General features: G+C 43.0%; 1 protein-coding gene and 1 long non-coding RNA gene across 2 annotated transcripts in view; both read left to right on the top strand.

Annotated features, from left to right (window-relative positions):
• The window catches only part of LOC147449704 (uncharacterized), a 71,223-nt gene extending 52,562 nt beyond the window's left edge, over window positions 1–18,661 (top strand). Inside the window, 5 exon segments of the mRNA XM_086521621.1 lie at window positions 17,642–17,701; window positions 17,799–17,939; window positions 17,995–18,383; window positions 18,470–18,522; window positions 18,575–18,661. Of these exon segments, the coding sequence (XP_086377747.1) occupies window positions 17,642–17,701; window positions 17,799–17,939; window positions 17,995–18,383; window positions 18,470–18,522; window positions 18,575–18,661 (730 nt within the window).
• An 888-nt stretch (window positions 18,662–19,549) lies between these two features.
• Window positions 19,550–21,694, top strand: LOC147449703 (uncharacterized). Its single transcript, XR_015189555.1, has 2 exons — window positions 19,550–21,232; window positions 21,308–21,694. It is a non-coding gene; the product is annotated as an uncharacterized LOC147449703 (long non-coding RNA).
• The last annotated feature ends 3,409 nt before the right edge of the window (window positions 21,695–25,103 follow it).

Raw genomic sequence — 25,103 nt, 5'->3', positions numbered from 1 at the left:
CTTTCCGCAACTTTTTCAGAATTGTACCCAATTTTTACCATGGGTTGCCCTTGTCATTAGGACCATCACCGTCTATTCTTTTCTTTTTTCCGATCTCATTTCACCTGCTTTTTTATTTTTCTTTTACTTTTATTAAGAAAATCATAAAAAATAAAGAAAAATAGCAAATTGAAGCCAAAAAATTCCAAACATACACAATAAATAGCTGGTAACCCTGTGTATATGAATATACACTTATTTGTGATTTCTGGACTTGGATTACCACTTTTTTAGCTCCAAAAACACTCTTATTTAGTGATATTTACACGTCTAGAGACCCAAATTCATCATTTGATCTCTTCTTGTTGCAAAACAAGGTATATAAGGGCATAAATATTATCAATATCCGCAATCAAACATAAAAATTGCAAAATCATGTAAGACACTGCCCTTGTAATATAATTTTTGTTTTTCTTTGTTTTTGGCGCTTGTAGCTGCTTTGTAACTCCTGTATACCTGTATACCTCCCCCCCTCCTAGTCTGAGTCCTCCCGGACGACTATGAAGTGTCTGTGGGCGAAGCATTGTAGTTGTTTTGGTCATAAGTTCCCAATGCAATTGTAGAGCGATGATACAACAGTCTTTCCAATAAAGCTGCTCTTTGTTTGATTGAAGGATTGGTGGTCGGGTTTTGGGTTGGTTTTGGCACTTCGGTAGTAGAATCAGTAGATGGATTCTTCTTACTTGTTGTTCTTTTTACAATCCAAATCTGCTTCCGCTTCACTTGTGCTTGCCACAAACTCTTTGCGACCCAAACCTGCTTTGTTCTTTGTGTTGATTTCCTCGCCTTGAAATACCTAGGAGTTTCCGTTGATTGTACTGAAGGGAGTTCCTGTTTACAAATCTTTGGGATCCAAATTTGCTTGCTATAGCTTTGTGCCGTCATGAACTTCTTTGGAATCCAGATCTGTTTCACTGTCCTTGATTGTCTGGAATCACTCTGTTGTCTGGTATTGAAGACTCTGTTTTCCACCTTTGTGTTCTCTGGCACAACCTTTTTTGGTCTCCATACCAACTTTGACTCCGTTTTTTTCCAAGGTTGAGCTGTTATATTATTGCTTGTCTTCCTTATCCACTGTTGAGAATTCCTCGTCGAAGAGTAATCCGGTTGTATAGAAACTTTTGGTTGCCATTGCTTCTTCTTTTTCTCTGGTTGTTGTTTACCTTTGTTCTTGGATTCTTCCTTTGGAGTTGGCTCTGATCCTTTGGTGAACTTAACTGATTGACTTTCACCTTCGTATTTGATAAGCACTGATTTAGAACTCCAGTCAATCATTGCATTGTATTGCTTCTGCCATGGTTGTCCTAGCAATAATGGATGTTGTGTAGCTTGGTCTTCAACCACGTAAAACATATGAGGATACACATAATGGTTAATCTGTATATGTAAAACTGTGCATCCGACAGTTTTGATTGAATTCTCAGAGTAACTCTTTAACTCTTGCTTGGCAGTTTGTAGTTTAGTGTCATTTGTCAATTGTCTATACAAACTGAGTGAAAGTAGGTTAGCTTGAGCTCCTGAATCCAATAGTGCTCTGGCTTTGATTTGGTTGGTTCCTACTTTGCATTCAATGATGGGTTCTTCTTTGTCATTATCCATTTCTGTTATACTGACTGCGTTTATTCGTATTGCTCCTTCATTGCGCTGTTTCTGACGCAGTAGTCTTCTTTTCTCCATTCTTTCCTTCGCCTCGGCTTGCGCTTCCTCCTCAATCTTTTTCTTTTTCTGGACACGCAGCTTTTCTTGATGTATTTTGAGAAGCATGTCTTGGGTTAGCGGCAAAAGATACTTTTTCACTCTGCATCCACTAATCCAATTGGGCATTTCTTCTCCGTCTAATGTAGCAAGCTTGACGGCTCCACTTGGTGATAGATCTTTAATCACCAGAGGTCCCATCCCTCGCTTTTTAAGCTTCTTAGCATGCTGTTTCAGAGTGTAAACTAGGACATAGTCCCCAACCTTAAACTCTTTAGTCCGCACATGCTTATCAAAAAATTCCTTTTGTCGCCTTTTTTGAGCGTAGATAGAAGCTACTGCTTTTAGGCGAAGCTCGTCTAGCTTTTCCAGGTCATCTATTCTATCAGAAAGCTCGTGCCCTGTCCACTCTAGATCCTTAGCCACCCTTAAGGTTGAAATCAAGAATTCTATTGGTAAGATAGCATTTAGCCCAAAAACCATGTTATATGGGGTCGTTCCTATTGATGTTTTATATGCTACCCTATATGCCCATAATGTTGAATGCAACTTCTGGTCCCAGTCAGTTCTCGACTCAGATACAATCTTCGTAAGGACCGTGCATATGGTTTTGTTTGTTGCTTCAGCTTGTCCGTTTGCTTGTGGATGATACGGGGCTGATTTCCTATGGATTACCATGAATTCATCTAGAAGGATCTTTATCACTTCATTTATAAAATGTGTGCCTCGATCACTCACAATTTCTATTGGCAATCCATATCGTACAAAGACGTATTCATACAGAAATTGTGCCGTGGTCCTGGCATCTGCTTTTTGAGTTGCCTTTGCTTCGACCCACTTTGTTAGATAGTCTGTAGCCACAATGATGTATTGTGCATGAGTCTTATATGCAGGAGGTGAAATGGGTCCGACATAATCAATCCCCCATTTTGCAAAAGCTCTTGCCCCCATCATTGGTCTAAGCGGCATATCATCTCTTTTAAGTGGTACTTTGGTCCGCTGACAGTCATCACACCGTTTAACGTATTCCTCAGCGTCCATATGTAATGTTGGCCACCATATTCCTGCGGCTAAGACAAGTTTTGCTGTCTTATCACCTGAGAAATGGCCTCCACCTACTCCTCCATGAGCTTGCTCTAGGATTATCACATACTCAGACTCTGATGCGCAAATCCTAAGCTGGTTGTCTTTACCTCTCTTATAGAGTTGATCTCCTATTAAAGCGTAATCTCTAGCTTCTGTCTCTACAGATTTCTGACGAGCTTTTGACGTTCCTTCTGGGAAAGTTCTATTTGTGAGATATTCAACAATATACTGACTCCATTTGGAGCGATCATTATCTGATATAATGTCGAATACTCTGCTGGCGGTTTTGATGAACATACAATACATACAGTGACATATTCATGTACGCTTTCTTTCATTCCTGGCCAATAGACTCCCAATTGTAACAAATTCCTATATGTGTTCCTTCTTGAACAATGAAATGCACATTCCTGAACATGTGCTTCGCGCAGATATATATTATATTCCTCAGGATTGATGCATAGTCGTAAAACATGATCATTTCCCAATTGATACAACCTTCCTGCAACCAATTGAAGATTCTTGGATTGCTGAATAGCAATATGTTTCTGGTTGTATTCTCTTCTATCGAACTCTCCTCCATAGGTTAATAGGTTAACGACATTTTGAGACCACTTCGGTATCATTTCTATGTTGAACAAGTACGCGTCTGGCATGTCGTCATCTACTCCTATAGGGTCTTCTCCATTCGTCAATCGCGAAAGATGATCAGCTCTAAGATGTGTTTTTCCTTTCTTTACTACTACCGTGAAGTCGAATTCCAGTAAGATAATGAACCATCTCACTATTCTCCCGGTATTGCATGGTTTATTCACTAGGTAGAGCAAGGCTTGGTGATCCGTAAAAAACACAAACTTGTTGGCTAGAAGATAATGCCGAAATTTCTTCACAGCATATATCATTCCTAATCCCTCTCGCTCTGTTGTGGTGTAATTCTTCTCTGCATTGTTGAGCTGTCGACTGGCGTAACAGATAGGAAAATCCATGTTTCCTTCTTCTGGCTGAGCCAGAATGCATCCTATTGCATATGCCGAAGCATCTATATGCACATGGAATATCTTCTCCCAATCTGGTGATTTCAAGACTGGAGCAGTAATGAGTGCCTCTTTCAATTTCTTGAACGATTCCTCACACTCCTCTGTCCATTCAAAGTTCACTATTAGCCTGTAAAGTGGTTGGCCTATTATAGCGTACATGTAAATGAATCGTCTATAATATCCGCAATGTCCCATAAAGCTCTGTACTTGTTTCGCATTGGTTGGTCTAGGCATATCCACTATAACTTTTATCTTCTCTAAATCCGTGGATATTCCGTTTTGTGAGACAATATGTCCCAGAATTCTGCCCTGTCGGACCATAAACACACATTTCTCAGGATTGAGACAAATGCGATATGTCCTACATTTCTCAAATACTTTTCTTAGGTGTTCTAGATGCTCATCTCTCAGAAGAGAATGTACACATAAGTCATCCATGTATATTTCTAGAAACAACCTTAAGTATTCTTTGAAAGCATGCGTCATCAGCCTCTGGAAGGTTGCGGGAGCATTGGTTAGACCAAAAGGCATAACCCGATAAGCATAAATTCCCCACTCCGTTGCAAAAGCTGTTTTATGTTGATCTTCCGGTGCTATGGCTAGCTGGTTATATCCTGAAAAACCATCAAGAAAGGAGTATGTTGTTTTCCCTGATACACGCTCTAGAACATGATCAGTTATCGGCAGGGGATAATTGTCCCTGATTGTTGCAGCATTCACTTTCTTTAAGTTGACACACACTCGGAGTTTTCCGTTCTTCTTGGGTACTACCACAATCGGAGATACCCAATCGGTGTGTTCAATCTCGTATATGAATTCAGCTTCCATTAGCTTATCTATCTCTTCTTTGATTCGCTTAGCAAAAGTATCATTATATGTGTATGGTCTCTGTCTGCTAGGCTTTGCGTCTTGTTTCAGTGGGATTGTGTGTTGGCATATCGATGGGTCAACTCCCTTTAAGTCCTTATAAGACCATGCAAACACATCCCTATACTCTCTGAGAAGACTCAAAAGTCTCTCTTCCTCGCCTGGAGACAAATCTGTGGCTATGTACACCGGTCTAGGTGGCTCACCTGGAGCTGCTAAATCAACTTTTTTTGCATCCTCCGGTCCGTCATAAGATTCGTTCTCCTTCCTCTCTCGAATAGGTGGGGTTAATACCACCTTCCTATCCTCTATTGTGAATTTCCTATAGTGAGAGGGAACATCCATGTTTTCCTTGATTTTGGCGTTTTCGTCCTCTCCACTCTCAATTTCTGTCGTCCAAACTTCTTTCAGAGTTTTCTTGAGCTCTCTGTACTTGTTTCTACGTTCTAGCTTGGACTCCGTGTGTTCTCTGTTGCGCTTGTTCTTTTCTGATTTTTCTGTTTCAGTTTTCGTTCCATTCCTTTGAACTTGATTTCTTGAGCCTCTTTTGTCTTTTCGTAAGCTCTTTTGATCATTGCCTCTCATTCTTCCAGAAATCTTGTCCTTAACACAATCTTCCGCCTTTACTAGCATTAGGAATTGATTTTTTCCTCTTATTCTAGGCATCGGATTGGTTCTAACCCCCTTTGTTTTTCTCTTTGCTCTATAGCGTTTCTGGCGTTGTTTAGTTTGGTTCGGAAAATCATAAAATCGGACATCCGTTATAGTTTCTTCGTTTCCGCTTGAATTGTCCGTTGACTCGTTGTCTGCTTCATTTCCCCACTCTGGATGATCGGGAATGTCGTGAAACACCTCCTCTTCATCTTCCTTTTCCAGTGTATCGTTCTTTTCAGTTTCTTTTTCGAGTACAGTTCTCAACATGAAGTACGGAACCACGTCGTACCCGTCCTTGTCGCAAAATTTCGTTGTGGGACCATCCGGAATTGCACAAACATCTAGGGTTGCTAGAATGTGTGTCCATTCTAATGGTTCAAGCGTGTCCTCTGGAAAGGGTTCTCCTATATAAGTTTCGTCTTCGATAGCCCTTTCTAAAACACATTCTTCTCGTTTCAGACTTCCACATTTCGAAGCTCCACACATCCATAACTCCTTGGGCTTACCTAACCAAGCTGGAAATTCGGATCCCGCCAAAGTAGCTGAATCAAACTCCTCTACCGGTGTTCGGTTCACATCTTTGTAGCTATGGTCTTTCAGGTTCACACGTGTAGTGGTTTCCATATTTCTCAGGTATATGTGATCGTAGCCCAATCTTGGACCATTTTCAACTGTCTCATGAATGGTCTTCCCAGTATGATATCATAGTTATTCTCCTTGCCAAAATCGACAATAGCAAAAGTATGTTCGTATTCAATGCCGCAAGAAGTCACTACAACTTTCTCTAATAACCCCATAGGTTTCTCCATGTGTCCATCTGCTAATTGGAGTTTCAACCTAGTCTTCCTTATTGCTGGTTTCCCCCATTTTTTCCAGATTTCTTTTGTAGCAATGGCTACCCCAGCTCCGCTGTCTAGTATTGCCATCGTGTTTACTCCTTGGAATTCAACTGGTAAGGTTGTATTCCCCTCTTCACCTTCGCAATACTCTCCGACCTTGTTTAAGGGTACAGGCTTAGCGTTCTTTTGTGGTTTGCTCAGCTCTTGTATACCCTCTTGCAGTCTCGATGTTGGGTCTTTTATCCCAAATTTCTCCAAGCATTTTCCTACAGTGGTCCACATATGTGGTCTTAGCCTCAAAAGCTCAGCTAGAGTGATAGTGCATGTCACTGGTGTTGACAAGATCTCTATCAATCCTTGCGAGTCCATGACTTTTTCTGATGAGATTCTTCGTGAGGGAAGTGCTCTAGTCTCGGATTTTGCTTCATACTCTCCTAAGTATGAAGGTAAGGTATTCAGTGAGTGAGGTTTGCTCTCCATTGTTCTAACAGAGCCCCCATCTCCCCAGTAAGATTGCAGATCCAAGTCCACTTGAGATCCTGCCTCAAATTCCACTATGGGAGGATTCCTGATGTCCTTTTCCCAATTTGTCTGATTAGCTTGGCAACTTAGCTCGTTTGCAAAGTTTGCCTCTCTCACTTGTTTCCAAAATTCATTGTAATCCTCATCTCTTCCGTAAGACCTCTGTATGACTGGATGAAAACTCTCTATCTCCTGATCGGTTGTGTTCAACACTATGCGGTCATCCTTGTGTGTATTTTCAGGCTTTTGTGCACTGGGAGTCTTTTCAGCTACCCGTGAAACAATAGTCTCTTGCTGAATTGGGTTTTCCGTTCCACAATTCATTGTTTCTTTTGGTGGTTCTAATAAGGCTTGTGCAGTCTCGATCATTCTCTGGCACATTTCAAGTCTCTGCTTTTCCAATTCCGCGTTTGGGTATGTCATCCACCTCTGTTCTTGTGTTTGGTTGTTCTTTAACCTAGCTTCGTAAGCTCTCATCAGTGCGTCCAATGGTTCGTGTACTTTGTCGACTAGCACTGATCCCCCTGAGCTTAAGCTCGTTGTTTCTTTGATACTCTTTTGTTTCGTTCTTTCCGGGCTCATCTCTCGTTTCCCGTTTTGACTCTCAAGTTTTTCTAATCTATCTTTAGTTTGCTTTAGTTCCTCAGCTAGAATAGCGTCTTCACGTTCTTTTCTCAACTTCATGCGTGCTTTTCTAGCTTTCCATGTGTTTTTCTGACTCCGCGGTCCTTGACTAACCATTTCAGTCGCTAACTTTCCATTCTCAGGTTCTCTAGTGGTTTTCTTAGCTTGAGCTCTAGTAACAACTTGCGTTGGTATCAGAGTTTCATTTTCAGACCCACTGCTGGTAGGAATAGTTTCTAGCATATTCAATGTCGTCTTTTGCACTTTGTTTGGATTCTTTGAACAATCCTCAATGAAGTGAGTAACCCCACACTCAGTGCAATAAGCGTTAATTCTAATGATTTCCGTATGTGGGCAAACATTCATCAGATGGTCACCTCCACACTTGTAACAGGGTCGTAGTGCTGGTCTTGGTCCCATTTGATTCCTCCTTTGTGGATAGGATGGTCTTTGTCCTGTTAACCCTCCATGAGCTATGAACATCAATGTTCTTGCGTCCAAATTGTATCTCTCTTCATCAGAAGCACTTGTAATTGTTGGTATTCCAACATTCCCAATCATGCCCCATGGTTCTGGTTGTTTGGGTTCTTCTGGTGGGTAATACACAGTTGGAGACATGTGTGCACCAAATTCTTCATAATAGGCTTGAACAGGCACTAGGGCTTGTTCTTCCTGATTCTCTAAGGTTGGTGCATATCTAATGCCTACTGGTCTTGCTCCTGGTAAAGGTGGTTGTTGTCCCAATACCGGTTGCGGTCTTTCGATCCCCATAGGTCTTGGTACATTTCCCGTTGGGTATCGAGGTACTGGATGTACTTGAGGTGGTGCTAATTGAGCAGGAGGTGCATACTGACGCTCCCTTACATACCCTTTGTTGTAATAGCACTCCTCTGTTGGATGATTTGTCCATTTTTGCTCAATAGCACACCATTTCATTGGTTTTGGCAATGGTTTTTGGTATGGTGCCATCCTTTTTAGAGCATCTTCTATCATTTGCTCTACATTTGGCATGGTTGTTGTTTGAACATTCTTTTTAGTGGTAGTTTCGCTCGCTACAGAGGAGGAGCTACTGGATGCAAAATCTGTATCCGCTGACACCTCTCCATAAACCGTACAGTTATCCACTAAGTACAATGCTTCTCTCGTTACTTGTTCGAAACTTGTACAAGCTTTCAAGTGCAAGTCCTTCTTGAGAGTGTCGTTTCTCAATCCCTCAATAAAGAGAATAGATAGCCTGTCATCTTGTGGTCGTTCACGTACTGGACATCTCTCAATGTATTGTTTGAAGCGAAGTGAAGCTTCCTTCACTTTTTCGTGTTCTCTTGTTTAAAAGCATATATTTGTGAGACCGTATTGTGCTTAATCCCTCGTTTTGAGAATTCCTCAGCAAACTCTCTTAGCAAATGGTCAATGTCATGGAATCCCCCTATGTTCAGTGGTTGAAACCATGTCAATGCCGTACCTTCTAGAGTAAGACCAAATCCCTCGTATTGTGTATGGAAATCTGTTATCTGCTCAGCTCTTAAGACTTGCTTAAAGAGTGACACATGTGCATACGGATCTCCTGAACCACCATACTTCTTTGGCATACACTTCGCTACTTGAGATGGTCTCATACGTCTATGGTCTGCTACCAATCTCATTGCTCCTATGTCCCGGCTAAATCTTTCTCTAGCATCATGGACTTCATGGGTTACCCTTGTCGGTTCCCCCGCCCTGAATCTACTAGTAGGAGGTAAATGTGATGGTTCCGCTTCGAACCTTGGACCTGGAGTGGTATATGTGTGGATTGGAACTGCACTACCTCGATTCGTATTCATTGACTCTCTGGAATGTAATGATCCCATTGGTCCGGGCTTCGAGTACTGAGGTTGACTGAACGAGTCAGCAGCCTGAGTTCTTTGTCCTCCTATCGTCATTAGGTTTTGCACTCCATTTGTTGGTGCTGGTCTTTGTGAGCTAGAAGTAACATAATACTGATGTAGTGGTCCCCCAAAGTATGTATATCCTTCTAATTCTTTCTTGCCCATTGTTGAGTATTGCCTCCCATACTTGTCGTAAGCGGCAATTTTCACTTCCGATCCCTCTGTGTAGGTAAAGACATAAAGTCTTTTTTGGTCTGTCAACTCTCCAGTGTAGGGTTCTTCACATCTATAATAGAGATCTTGCTCCCCATTATTATATTTATATAGCCCCACATAGATGTTATCAGTGTTGATCCTTGTAGTTTCATTCTCTCTTCTTAACCTCGCATCAGGGAAGTTCATTATTGGTGCTTTCTCCTCAAGTTCTTCATCTACTTTGGCTTTGGTGCCCATCAATCCCCACTTGTCCACAATGTTAGGGTTTAGGACTACCAAGTACATGGTACCCTCGTCATCTAGATATCTATCTCCGCTATAGCTCACAGGCACTAAGTCCTTGAACTCACTAGGTCTATCTTCTATCTTCACACAATAGCGGTCCATTCCATCCTTGTAGATCTTGGCACCTTGCTCATTGTCGTACTGGTATTTTATGAACAATAGCTTCATTGTGGCGGAAGGGTTTGATGATCCTGCTGCCATATTTTCTCTGTTGTTCAGGTTCAAGTGTTCAAGTGTTCGGTGAAAATCTCGTAAGATCTCTCCGAAGAAGTATCAGAGACACTTCCTTCAAAGATCGGCTCTAATGGTTGCACCCAACTTTGGTTTACACTTCCCTCGGTTGATATGACACTTGCTGGTTCCCCTTGTTTTGGTTGGTTATTCTGGAGGTTCCTGCCCGATCTCAAATTCATCAATTCCCCTAAAGGACTTTAACTTTTCCGTCTCGGCAATTTGTTTTCCTCAAGTTTTTGTGGTCAGAATTGATCCAAACTGATTGATACTTTGTCAATTGTTTAATCTTGTCAGTTGGACAACTTCTGTTTCATCAAGTGAGAATTTTGTTGCAGTTATGCTGAAAAAGACATTATACGCGTATGATGTCTTTTTTCACAGATTTAGACTATTTTGGTTATGCTCACTCTCAGTAGCCCCCTTATGCTCTGTCCACTCACAAAATTTAGTTTGAACTCTGTTTGAGCAAGTTATGGCTAATTTAGGCTTTTCTTGGCAATTTTCCGCTTTTGACTTGTTTTTTGGGTCAATTGTGATCCAAATGGGATGAAACTTGAAATATAACCTCTAGACAGCTATTACAATGGATCTGTGTTAGCAAAGTATCAAAATATGTCCAAAATTAGGTCAAAGACATTATACGCGTATGATGTCTTTTTCATCAATTTGGGTCAAAACTTGATATTTATGCTTCCAACAGTGCTTGTAACAATCTTGTCAGGTCAGATATCAAAAATAAGCAGTGGATGTGCCAAAAGACATTATACGCGTATGATGTCTTTTGTCCCAGATTTTGACTATTTTTGGTTTTAAGCCTTCTCCAATGTTTATAATTGAGTTTCAAGTGTTTTTGTCAGGTTTGAATGTAAAAACAAGATCTGAATCCAAAATTTCCTATTCTTTGCGTTTCTTGGACTCCGACTTGTCTTTTCGGGTTTCTTTGAGTGTTAATGCTCTTGTTTTAAGTTGAAATTAGGGTATAACCCCCCTTTTGAACACTCTGGTAAAGTCAAAATTTCTGTTTTGGTCTCTGTTTGGTCATTTAGACATCATACGCGTATGATGTCTAAAGTTACAGATTTCCAGTTTTTTGGCACAGAATCCTTCCTAAAGCTTTCTCAAGTGCTCAGCAACTCCCAGATACACAGAAAATTTCTCTGACTTTTGTTTATTGCAAGTTTCACTACTAACTCGACGGTTTAGTGATCTAACATGCAATCAACCATATCAAGCAAATACTCCAATGATTATTAGCTCTAGATCAGGATCAAATGAAGTCCTACCTAAGCTATTCCAAATCATAAAATGGGTTTGGTAATTGTGATTTTAAAGATATCCACTGTCACTCACGGACTAGCAAATTCTTCTTCTATCAACAACTACTCAACACCAACAAAACAACAAACAAATCTAAGCTAAACTAAAAATACTGTCAACACGGAAGACCCAAGAATACCCCACTTCCTAGTATCTCTCGAGATCTTCGGAGTCCACCACTCCTAGATCTTTTCTAACTAAAGTATACAAAGTAGTTTATACGACTCACCTCGTAGGATTAGTCTAAGGTCACCTACTTAGGGCTCTCGTCCCCGGCAGTGGCGCCAAATGTTAAGGCGGTTACGCCGCTAGCGGAAGCTAAATAGCGAGAACTCAACCAACAACAGAATTTGTCAGACGAGGACGAAGCTTGACCCGCAGGCGCATGGAAACAACTAGGTGGGTGTCAAATCACCTACTCGACCTTCTAATGACAATCACTACTAGGAAATCAAATCTAAGTTTTAAAATACGCAAGTGACTGAAATTCGTACTACGAACGAATGCTATATGAAACAGGATCTAGAATCATTGAATCGATCTCAAACTCAAGGGGAAGTCTATGCACTAGGTAAGAACAACACCAACTGCAAAATCAACCTATAATCACTCCGTGCGGTAAACGCGTATGAAGACAGGCCGAAAAATACAGGTGACTGAAACTTGACCCTGATGGTACTAATGCGTAGCTCTACTCGTTGTGGTTCTATAGATATGCTGCACGCTCTATTCAGACACACGAGTTGGAAGAAAACTCACACCGAAGCTCGTAGGAACTTACCACACATAGAAGCCGATAGCGCGCACTCTTGGTATCAGTGCATAGCTCTCGCCGTTGCTAACACAATGGCGGTGTCGCTTCTCCAATGGCGGCTCCGTAGCTCGCGTAGCAAGTAGATAAGACTCTCTCTCTCTCTCACTCTCTCTCATACATAGTCACGGCGCTCAAAAACTCACTTTGATTAATAATCTAAATCCCCTTAGGTTACAAAAACTTTGGCTTATATACCTCAGCCTTGGAGGTGAGAACATCTCTAACTAATTACATCAGCAAGTGAAATTACTTCGGAATTACAAGCTGGAAACTCAATTGAGTCCCGTTACTTAATGAATGGCTCAATTCAAAATCAATGTCGGAAAGACATTTATTACAATCAATGGTTACAAAAATGATGAGTGTGAGCAAAAATGTGGGTGTGATCCTCTGCTGGCTCAACATCCTACCCGCAGACAATACTTTCAAGGGGCAAGAAGCTTCAGTCACTCCCTTAATCGGGAAATTGAGGCTTCATGTCCAAAGCTATGTAGACAAAGAGGACTTCTTTATCTCTCCTCTCAAGCATGAGGATGTAATCCTAGGGGCACCATGGTCTGATCGCCTGGCTGCCAATGTTAAATTCCCTGAAAGGAGAATCTCCTTTAAGTTCAGTGAAAAAGACATGTATATAGATGCTAAGGAAATGGGTAACACTATCCCCATTGTACATACACCAACTTTCAACAAGTCAATAAAGAGCTCTATTTCCGTGTACATGATTTTTGTTAAAGATTCTCAAAATGAACCTAATGCTTTAGCAAAAGAAAATAAAAGCAACCAAAAGGAATTAGAGTTATCCAATTTTCTAAAGGGGTTTCAAGATGTTTTTATTGACGACATCCCTTGTGAGCTACCTCCTAAACGAGGTAATGATGACCATGCAATTGAACTTCTTCCAGGAAGTTCACCGCCTAACAAACCTCCTTATAGAGTGTCTCAAGCTCAACAAGAGGAGATTATGCGGCAAGTGCATGAGTTAGTTGAGAAGGGCATGGTTAGGCCTAGCTCATCTCCATTTTGCTCACTTGTGCTTTTAGTGCAAAAGAAAGACGGCATATATCGTATGTGTGTCGACTATAGAGCACTAAATAAGATCACTATCAAGAATAGGTTTCCCGTTCCACGAGTAGAAGACCTATTTGATAAGCTACAAGGATCGACCTACTTCAGTAGGATTGACCTAAAAAGTGGCTATCACCAAATAAGGATAGTTGATCAAGATATTGTAAAGACCGCATTTCGCACCACATTTGGTCTTTACGAATACATTGTCATGCCTTTTGGCTTGACCAATGCACCAGCCACATTCAACCGCTTGATGGAGAAGCTGTTCAAGCCTCATCGAACCTTCACTGAAGTGTTCTTTGATGATATTATCATCTACTCTAATTCATTAGACGAACACAAGCAACACCTCCAGGTAATTCAAGAAGGGCACGCCATAGGCTATGAAAGTCGAAGGCTCGACCCTGTTGAGCAAGCACTAGGCATATATGAAAAGGAACTCCTTGCAGTTCTACATGCCTTAGACTCATGGAAGCACTATTTATTGGGGACTCCTTTCATTCTACGAACGGATCACCAAAGTCTTAAGTACTTCATGACGCAGAACAAGCTCTCCGACAAACAAATGAGGTGGGCAAATTTCCTTTCGCAATTTCATTTTCATATTGCTCACATTGCTGGCAAGCATAATCAAGTAGCTGATGCACTCTCAAGACGGCCGAGAGTGAATGCGGTTTCCATAGAAACTCACAATGACCTATCTTCAATGATAGATGAGTATGCTATTGATCCCAATTTTAGAGATGTGATTTCAGCCCTTACATTAGGGAAGAAACAAGAACCATTTACTTTACAAGATGGTTATCTTCTCTACGGCAATAGACTATGTGTTACTAACTCACTACGTGAGAAAGTAATGTATGAATCTCATGCTCCATCTTATGCGGGGCATAGAGGGATTCAGTCTACCTTAAAGAGAATTGAAACATATTTCTATTGGCCTACCATGAAAGTGAACATACAAGAGTATGTTTCTAAATGTGTGGTATGCCAAAAGACAAAATTTGATAGAGAGAAGCAACTTGGATTGCTTCAACCCTTGCCAATCCCTAATTCACCATGGGAGAGCATATCCATGGATTTTATCTTTGGATTGCCTAAGTCTATCCATGGGAATACGGGAATATGGACGATAGTAGACAGGTTTAGTAAACAAGCTCATTTTATACCTGTCAAAAAGACTATCAAAGCCCATCAAATGGAAACCCTCTTCATTTGACAAATTTTCAAATACCATGGCTTGCCAATGTCCATAGTGTCGAATAGAGATCCTAGAATGACCAGTAATTTCTGGAAGGGTCTCCTTTAGAATTTAGGGACAAGGCTAAACTTCTCTTCGGCCTATCATCCACAAACGGATGGCCAAAGTGAAATAGCTAACCTAACAATTCTCGATCTATTAAAAGCCTATGTAACGGAAGTAGATCAAAGATCCCAATGGGAGAAGTACTTATCCTTAGTGGAGTATGCTTACAATAATACTGTACATACTTCCACAGGAAAAGCACCTTTCGAGGTAATTGAGGGAAGATCAAAAAGTCCCTTGCTACTTAAGGTACATGGGAAGATCTTCGCTGCAGATGAGTATAGCCGAGACCTACAAGAATCTTTTCAAAAGATTAAGGATGCTATCTCTATCTCACAACAAAGGCAAAAGGCTGCTGCTGACAAGCACATAAGAGCCCAAGCCTTTAAAGAAAATGATTGGGTCTTATTAAAGTTTCCCAAGGCTCGATTAAGGCACACGACGGGCAAGAATCCTACGGGACACCAAAAGTACTATGCTAAACTAGCAAAAAGGTACTATGGTCCCTTCTAGATTCTTAGGCCAATCAATGAGATGGCCTATTAACTCAAGTTGCCCAATCATTGGCTCATACACAATGCTTTCCATGTGAGCGTATTAAAGCCTTACAAAGGAGAGCCACCTCAAGAACCAACTATTGAAGACCCACCGGAGATCAAGGACCAAGAGGAGGTGCTGCAACCCGAGTCTATTCTCCGACATGAAGACAAGGTACTAAGAGGCGGTAAGACTATCCGACGATATCTTATTAAGTTTAAGAATTATCCTTTTGAAGATGCTAGATGGATGCAACGCATACAATTAAAGGATAACCTAAATCTTGTCAATGCTTACAATGCTTCCCAAGAGTAAGCAAATGTACAAAATTTTAAAAATGAACAAAGTTTTTGTCTTATAAGACTCTCTTTTTCTTATTGTGCACAAAAATGAAGTAGTATGCATGCTTAGATCAAGTTTGCGGAGACGACGTTTCCCAAACACCAAGTAGAGCTTGTCACTCTACTGTGGAAGATTGATAGGACTAATGTGCAGACATGCTTGCGGAAGCCTCAGGCTCTTAAGCACCAAATGGATTGGTCATCCATTGTGGAATGATGTCATAGGGTAACATAGGGATCCTCTATCCGCTTAGAAAAGGACTCATGAATATGCTTTATCTTCTCTACACCATAGTGGAGGACGACTATGATTTCAAGAGAGAGGTAATGTCATAATAATCAATATCTAATTCTCCTAAATGATTTTCTCATGTTAAACTGATCATTTAATATGGGGAAGTGTCAGGGGAGAAAAAGCTAGAATATTGGTTAAGCTAGTAGACCAGCCACAGTAGGGATCCAAAGGAGGGAAAATAGGGATCCAAAGGGGGGGCCATCTGCAAAAGAGCCATGTGCAACAATGGGCTAAAAAGACCCTAAGGTTCAGCCCATTAAGACTTCCAAAATGCTAATTAAGGTTCCAAAATTCAAAGGTTGTGTCCAAAGGTCAACCATGGGGGGAATTGGATGCTTTGTGTGTGTCCCAAAAGTCTTTTCAAATCCCTACATAGGAGGGGGAGAGCCTAGCTTGTAGGGGATGAGAGAGAAAGCCACACACACACACACACACAAGCTCCCTTTACACAAAGGGAATGAGGGACACATGTCAGCTCCCTAGCCCAGATGCCCACAAGGTGTACCCAATTCCTATTGGATGGCCGTGGAGGTGGACCAATGAGAATTAGGCTAGAGTAAATCTAGTTTAATTAATTTAAAAAACACTTAACAAAAGACAAATGAGAATTAAGTCCTCTAGAAGACAATTGGACAGTCTCCCAAGGGGTCCAATGAGCATTCAGCAGCCCAATGGCTTGCCTGATTCCTATTGGCCGAGAGGCAAAGGGGTCCAATGAGAGTTTAGTTGAACTATTAAATTACCTAAAGCTCTCACAAAAGGGGAAAGGGGGACACATGTCAGAAGGCTATCACTTATGCTGCTTAATTGTCATTGGCTAGCCCTAGGGAGGTCCAATGAGAGGGTAGCAAGAGCAAATAGCAAGAGGGGTCGCCCAAGAGAGAGGGGGGGCTGATTTTTGCAAGGCATTATCACACACACACACACACACACACACACACACACACACACACACACACACACACACACACACACACACACACACACAATCTCATGTGTGAAGTAAAGAAGACTCTCTCTCCTTCTCAAGCTTTAATGGAAAGCTTACCACCTACTCCAAGCTTGTGAGAAGGGAGGCCTACACCAACAACTCTTGGCTTTGTGATGCAAATCCAACCAAGAGCCAAGCTTCAATGCATGCTCATCTCCTCTACCATGCTAATTACTAAGCTAAGCTATGCTAATATGAGTGATTATGTGAGGAGATGTACATCTTTCTCGTAAGAATACTCCTTCTTCCTCTCAATCTACTCTCATATCCTGCTAGCTCTCACCATCTTTGAAGGTGTGTGAGGTCTTGGGTCTGAGACCGGGGATAATTGATGTTGTGTTTGCTAAGTGTTTTGCTTAGTGCATGAAGCTTTCATCTTCATTGCACGAGCTAGTCTTGAAGGAACACAAAGAATTGTATTGTACAATGTCTCTCTTGATGGGAGAAACCATAATACAAAGCCTTTTGGAGGGGGGACCGGCTCCATGCAAATCCGGTCCTCAACTGTTGTCAATAGCTTACTTTCTCTCTCTTTTGAAAGTATTGTTCATGCTATCTAACTAGGTGTTATGTTTTTTGTTGCTCTCTCTCCACCCAAGCACTCTTGTAATATCTCATTAGGAATCTATTCTAATGAAATGCCCACTATGTTCATGCTAATTTCAGCTACACACAAGTTTTAGGCTATTAAATGTTACACAATGTAAGTGTTAGGGGTTAATCACTATATACCAATTCATTAAAAAAACCACTGAGGAGATAAATGGTATGAGTAGCAACAAAAGTGTTGCTAAGCGATAAGCGACGTTAAGCATCTATGTCCCCTCCCCCGGACACGTGTCAACACAAGGTTGATCCGGCAAGTCTCAGGCCAATGTGCATGATGCGACACAGTGTACAAGTGACACTGAAGAGCAGTCACGACTCACACAGTAAGAGAGAGAGAGAGAGAGAGAGAGAGAGAGAGAGAGAGAGAGTCCCTCTCTGTTGCGCGCGCACACCCCAGCAGTGTAGCAACAGCAACGTCAGTGGCGCCTTTTGCTGACCCCCCTTCTTCATCATCCTCCAAGCGGAGATGGAGCCCCTACACATGCCGTTATGCTATCGAGGAGGTCCAACCAGAGCTCGGGTCACGGCCCCGCAACTGCGAGCGCACACCCCAGCAGTGTAGCAGCAGCAACGTCAGTGGCGCCTTCTACTGACCCCCCTTCTTCATCATCCTCCAAGCGGAGATGGAGCCCCTGCACATGGCGTTATGCTATCGAGGAGGTCCAACCAGAGCTCGAGTCACGGCCTCGCAACAGCACGTTATGCTATCAAGGAGGTCCAACCAGAGCTCAGGTCGTGGCCTCGCAACAGCAGCAAAAACAACCCTCCCTACTCTTCATCGGCTCTGCGCTCTGCTACCTGCCCATCCTGGGTGTGAGACTTACTTGGGTATGAGGAGGGGTAGGTATACGGCAAAGAGAGTGACGACCCCTTTCATCGTAGCACTCACAGTAACCGAACATGGGGCGGCGCAAAGCTCTCTGAGCTTCGTGCTCGACATGCACAACCCCGCTCTCAAGACACGCTGAGCAAGAAGAAGCGCCCGCGCCCACCTCATCCGCAGCAGGCACATCAACCGCATCAGCAGAAGAAGCCTGCAAGGAGGCCTAGAGAGGAAGAAGAGGACGAATATGAAGATGAGGAGTGGAACAATGAGGATGACGATGGTGGTGATGCAGAGCTAGGGCACCATTTTGAGGAAAGTAGGAAGAAGAAGAAGAGAGAGATGAGCCCTAGCGAGCTCTATTACTGTGAGATATGTAGTGTAAAGGCTGCTGAAGCTTCAAAGATCAGCATTTCTTCGGACAGCCCGCTTCCACTGCAGGGTTCTTGATGTGGAAGGTAGGGTTTAGCTACTGCCTTTTTTGTCACATGCACACAATTTTTTGAAAAGGCTTTTTTTGCGTCAAGCTTGGTCGGACCTCTGGGCATCTGGCCTTGCCCGCCAATCTGGATTGGTGATGTGAGGCTTGCGTTGTAAGTATGTTAATGTTGGTTATACAGTGAACATTATGTGGGAGCATGTCAAGAGAAAATTGTGTCCCCATTTCCTCGCCAGCCATCGACCCAATCGTATTATTTGATCCAGACTGCGAGGTACCCGATGCAATGTCACATGCGTACCCAAGACATAGGATTCACATTTGATCACCTTTTATGTTGCATGCTTTGTTGCATGCATACCCAAGACACTGTCCTCTTACTGATTTGTCGTCTCTGTGAATGCATTGATTGTGAGATATGGCCATCTTGGGCATGGCCATCAAGCTCTGGGCTGTTTTCGACGGATGCAAAGCGAGGGTGTATGCTTGCATCTTGAAGGCATCAGGGTGAGATCTAGGATGTTTTCAGCAGATGGAGAGTAAGGGCATATCTCCATATGCAATCACGTATGGTTGCAATCGTCTCTTGGAATGAACTGTTTGTGGGCGTTCATACCCCTACGACCCTTCATCCAACTGCCTCAGGAAAGCTATTGAAGAGAGAGATTAGTGCACAGGAGAAGTTTCACAATTTTCAGCTTCAGGTAGGGAGTATAATTGAAACTTTGAGTGATAAATTAAGAGACCGAGACATCAGATTTTCTTGAGGCATTTAAGTGTTGATGCTGTGAGAGAGAGAGAGAGAGAGAGAGAGAGAGAGAGAGAGAGAGAGAGAGAGAGAGAGAGATCAACTATAGCTTAGTATATCCAAACACTATGCTAGCATTGTGCTCAGTCTGCTTGGGGTCTTTTTGCAGGAAGAGGATACATATAACCCCAAAGGAAACTGGATTCTTCAGCTCAATTTCTTGAAGAAGCCATCAAAGGTCGTTGAGATTGTTGTTGCGAAAGAAATAGTATTTGGATTGGTTCAATCAGGAGTTTGCGCTGCCTTCAGCCGCAGGGGTAAGTGACATCTTTCTGATGTTACGTAAAGATTCGTCGAGTCTTGAAATCAAGACCTAATCAGTTCAGGACTTTGCATACTTGATAGGTTGTTAACTCTTAACTAGGAGAGAGAGAGAGAGAGAGAGAGAGAGAGAGAGAGAGAGAGAGAGAGAGAGTACTTGTGCAATGAGCGAGCGCCTCTCTGCGTATACCTGTCCTTTCACGAGTAATGGCATTCACCCACGAACAGAAGCGCGAGGTCTCAAGAGAAGTTACTGAGCTTCCAAAGAACATGTTGCGGCAAAAATGGATGCGATTTGCACTTGCCAGGTGCTCGTCACACCATAGCCACACAAGCTTACAAGCTTCTCCTTCATCTGGTGATGAGTCCACGATGGAAAAGCTGCCAGCTTTGTTGCGTTGCATTTCCTCTCTCAAAGATTTTGATGCCATGTCAACTATGTGACATGACTAGGACGATCAATGGTCCACGTCAACCGGTAAGAAAATAGGATTGCATTATGCTTATTTGTGACCCTAATGCAAAGGAGGCTCGAGGCCACATGGGTGGAACTTGGGAGGTGAATGTTCTTTATGGATGCAATGATTAGTAGAGCGTGTTCTAGAAGGGGTACAAGGTTGGTGGGAGTGTTGAGGGCTTGCAAGCTCAAGATTGGTGAATGCAGCAACAACAAGCGACCAAAGTAGTGCGAAAAGCAGGGGTCTTAGCTGGGGCAGCTGGAGGCAACCTACTACAATAAAAAAGAATTCACGATGGTATTGTCATTCAGTGGTTGTTGAAAGAAAACGTGGTGCTTGGCACTGTCTAGGTCGACATGTATGCCACATGTGGTGCACTTCATAAAGCAAAAAAAGTACTCAAGGAGCTTTGTGTCCGAGATGTAGGCTCTTTGAATGCATTGATTGTGGGATATGCCCAACTTGGGTAGGGCCAAGGAGCTCTGGGCTATTTTTGGTAGGTGCGAAGCAAGGCTGTCTCTCCAGATGTGATCACATCAGCCGCAGGGGTAAGTGACATCTTTCTGATGTTACTTAAAGATCCGTCGAGTCTTGAAATCAAGACCTAATCAGTTCAGGACTTAGCATACTTGATGGGTTGTTAACTCTTAACTAGGAGAGAGAGAGAGAGAGAGAGAGAGAGAGAGTACCTGTGCAATGAGAGAGCGCCTCTCTGCGTATACCTGTCCTTTCACGAGTAATGGCATTCACCCACGAACAGAAGCGCGAGGTCTCAAGAGAAGTTACTGAGCTTCCGAAGAACATGTTGCGGCGAAAATGGATGCGATCTGCACTTGCCAAGTGCTCGCCACACCATAGCCACACAAGCTTACAAGCTTCTCCTTCATCCCTGAGACGGCTCCAAGAAGAATTTCGCAAGACTCCACCTTCTGGAGTTTGATAGACAGAAAAGGGGAGAGCTCATTTCAGGCTGGTAGGCAGGCTAGACTAGCCTCGTGATCGAGTCGTCATGACTCGTGCGTTCAGAGTCCAAACTACTCGTCTGCAGCCCAAAGGTCGTGTTGTCCAAGGCTGTGTGGGTTTATTTTGAGGCTGTGTGGTTCAAGGCTGGCTCTCAGATCTTCGCTCTGATGGAGGCCTTGACTTTGTCCACGCGCAGAGCATTTTGCCTAGGGGTGCTGTTGAGGGGTACCGTGTTGCAGGTATGTCCGTTGATGTTGTATGAACCTGTATATTGATTCGTAGCTGTACTCTGATGTTGTGTGGATGGCTGCAAGTGGACCCCTTCGTGAGGTTGAGGACCCCATCTACCCCGGTGGCTCCTTCGACCCCCTCGGCTTGGCTGACGACCCAGAGGCTTTGGCCGAGTTGAAGGTGAAGGAGTTCAAGAACGACAAACTGGCCATGTTCTCCATGTTCAGTTTCTTCGTCCAGGCCATTGTCACTGGCAAGGGCCCCATTGAGAACTTGTCCGACCACTAGGCTGACCCCACCGTCAATAACGCCTGGCCCTACGCCACCAACTTCACCCCCAGCAAATAAGCAACACCTTGTTTAATCGTCTGTCCATGCAGCAGCTTGCTCTGCTTTGTAAAACACATTTTGAACCTCACTCTCGAGTGTAATGCTGTTGTTTCGATCGGAAATATTATATGGTTCATTCATGTCGGTTTCAGGGTTTTTGTATCCTTTTAAGTCAAGTTCATAAATCGGGAAGTCCACCATTCACTGCCTATAGTTCCTTTTTTTCTGTAAATTTAATATAAATGACCTGTGAATGTTGTTTTATTTCCTGCGATAGACATCACGTGGTATCATTGTAATGCAAATAGTGTTGGTGAATAGGTAGTATTTTTCCTTTCATTATGTAACTTTCGTTCCGTCCAAATTTCAAGATATTGCTCTAGACATTTGGGAAAGGTTATATGAAACGGATAAAGATTTCGTGTCAAATAGTCGGTTGACAGATGTTTCTTGCTCTCATAGCGAAGTGTACCTTATCTATTCAGAAGATATGAAAGACAATAGATAGCGCTTTTGAAGCCTAGAAATCTGTTTGAGGTTGAAGACTATGTTGGTATAGAGCGTATACCAGTTAACGTCCAAAGTGACTGGTACAAAATTGCCTACGACTCAGCACTGTATAATGTTCAATAATTGGAAGTGCATGGTTTCATCCTGAATGTAAAATAACTATTGCAAATTGCTATAAAAATGGTGGCAATAATGGTATTTGCTTGGCTCTGACCATTGCACTTAGTATATATATGACTTGAAACTGTCTTTTAGAAAGGAAGTTGGTCTAAGACGCTGAGCAGTAAGAACTTTACCACCACTCTTGACATACGTATTGACAAACTTGGACGTAGGCCCTGTCGGCGCCATGCCAATGACGGCTCGTGAGTCGTGAGGCCTGAGGTCAATTCACACTGCTGTACAATGTGACTTGGACGCAGGCCCTCGTGATACCTCACCTTGTTTTTTTCACCAAGGCACTCCACACATGTAAGTACACCTATGATCAATGTGCGTTAATGAAAGAGTTTGAATAACATAAAGAGCATTTCTATGTTTCTATTTTGCCTTGATGCAGACAAGTTATACATATGGAGCTTAGTCATCTCTCTCACATTCCTTGTGGCACACCTCAACATTGTTGGGAACTACCGTACTATTATGATAGGGCACACATTGGCACGGTTGTATGCATCCATTCTTGAACAGCAACTGAGTAAATGGGCAGAAAATGAGGGCATACGAGCATCAGGACAGGCTGGATTCAGGAGGGGTTTCTCCACGTTGGACCATATTCTTACACTCAGAGCCATTATTGAGGAGGGTCGGGCACATGGGAGACGGATGTATTGTTGCTTTGTGGACTTCCGCAAGGCATTTGACACAGTACCAAGGGCCAGATTGATGCACAGGCTACTGAAGTTGGGAGTACCCACAGAGATCATATGGGGGATCATGGCTTTATACGGCTCAGTGACTGGCCAGGTACGCACTCTTGAGGGGATTTCTGGCATTGTTCATTCCACTATTGGAGTGAAACAGGGGTGTCCTTTGTCCCCTACACTTTTTGGTATGTATGTCGATGAGGTCTCTGACTACATTGACAGAGAGGGTGACAGAGGCGCTCAGCTGGCAGGGACATGGATCCCTTTATTATTATATGCTGATGATATTGTGTTAATGTCAGAGTCACCAGAGGGCATGCAAAGACATTTGGATGCATTGCACAACTTTGCAGAGGGTAGTGGACTGTGTGTGAACCTTGGTAAAACCAAGGTTATGGTGTTTAACACCACACCACAGTGGGTCAAGAGATCGGCACCTACACTCGTATATAGCCAGGACACTGTGGAGTACACAGATGAATATACATATCTGGGGGTGGTATTCACGAGATCGAGGTTTACCCTGAGGAGAGCAACAGAGACTAGACTATCCAGAGCCTATGCGGCATTAGGAGGGCTAGAGAGGATGTGTTCACAGGTTCAGTTTCAAGAACCACGAACAAAACTATGGCTCTTTGATACTTTGGTTGCTTTAGCTATGCTTTATGGGGTCCAAGTTTGGGGACCATCTGTGAATCATGACAGTTGGAGGAACATGGAGAGACCGTTGGTATTTATGATATCCCGGATGATTAGAGCCAAGGCCTCTGTACCACATGCGATTATTCGAGTGGAGGTAGCCACCCCTCCTATAGAGATTGAGGCTCTTACCAGATCAGTGTCCTTTATGCACAGTCTATGGGATACACATAGAGGCAGATATACTAGACTGGCTCTTGAGTCCTCTAGACAGTTAGCGATGCAGGGAGATGCATCATGTTGGTATGCACAGATGACCTCATGGTTTCAGAGGCATGGTCTCAACATGGATAGATTGCCTCCCTTTCAGTATTCCCTGGATGCACCCTCCCTGCCAGTCACACGGACGTAGATCACTAGACTCATTCGACAGGATCTTATACAGTTGGACACCAGGAGGACATGGGTAGAGCCGATACAGGAGTTGGGCACGAAGATGGCTTTCTACAAAGAGCACCTTCTCCAACTTTCAGGGGATGGGTTTGTGACTCGTCCGAGCTACATGGACACTCATTTATCTCATGATCTGCGATGTGCTATTGGTCAGATTCGCACATCCTCACACCAGCTGGAGATTGAGACGGGTAGATTCAGAGGGATACCACCAGAGTCTAGGATATGTCAACTATGCGGTAGAGAGCCAGAGACAGAGCTGCACTACATATGTCACTGCACTGTGTATTATGAGATACGAGGGCGCTTCCATTGCTTATTCAGGGAGGGTTTTGGACCCCTAGATAGAGTCATGAGGTATCAAGACCAGAGATGCCTTGGCTTATATCTACTTGAGCTACACCGACATACAGACAGTTTGTTGGGGAGACATGGAGTACGACAGTCGCAGAGACAGATCACAGACTTCTTTGGATCGAGGGAGCCAAGAGACCAACCACCGACACAGGGTTGTACCCGCATTCATACCAGAGGCATCCTCATTGACAGGGCGATTGAGCTCGGGAGATCGAGACGACCACGACCGAGACACAGGAGCACACTACATCGACGGAGACTCCAGCAGAAGATCAAAGGCATCCTAGCACGACACCCAGAGTGTCATTCTACATTTTCACATTTCACATTTCACACTTCATTTTCAGTTTTCATTTTTACTTTCAATACTTTTTGTACTTGTACTTCAGACATTGTATTAGATTCACCACTTTGTATGTGATGGTCTCATAGGTCATTTTGGCCTTTTGAAGACGTTAATATATCATTTCATATATATCCTTTCTCTGTGTGTGTGTGTGTGTGTGTGTGGGGGGGGGGGGGGGGGGGGGGGGGGGAACTTTGTTGCTTATCATCATGATGACAATAAAAGAGCCAATGAGTGCCCACGAAGAGACTGTGCCCTTGTAACCAATATGAGAGAGAAATAAGCTAGGTTATGTAATATTCACAGTGAGAGGATTTACCATCTCCTTATGATTTACTACTAAGGTTGGCCACTTCATCCTTGTGGATGCAACCATTG

Source organism: Adiantum capillus-veneris, chromosome 10, assembly GCF_014529385.1.
Source record: "Adiantum capillus-veneris isolate H3 chromosome 10, ASM1452938v2, whole genome shotgun sequence".
NCBI lineage: Eukaryota > Viridiplantae > Streptophyta > Polypodiopsida > Polypodiales > Pteridaceae > Adiantum > Adiantum capillus-veneris.
The sequence above is the reverse complement of the archived record's forward strand: the minus strand, read 5'-3'. Positions and strand labels throughout refer to the sequence as shown.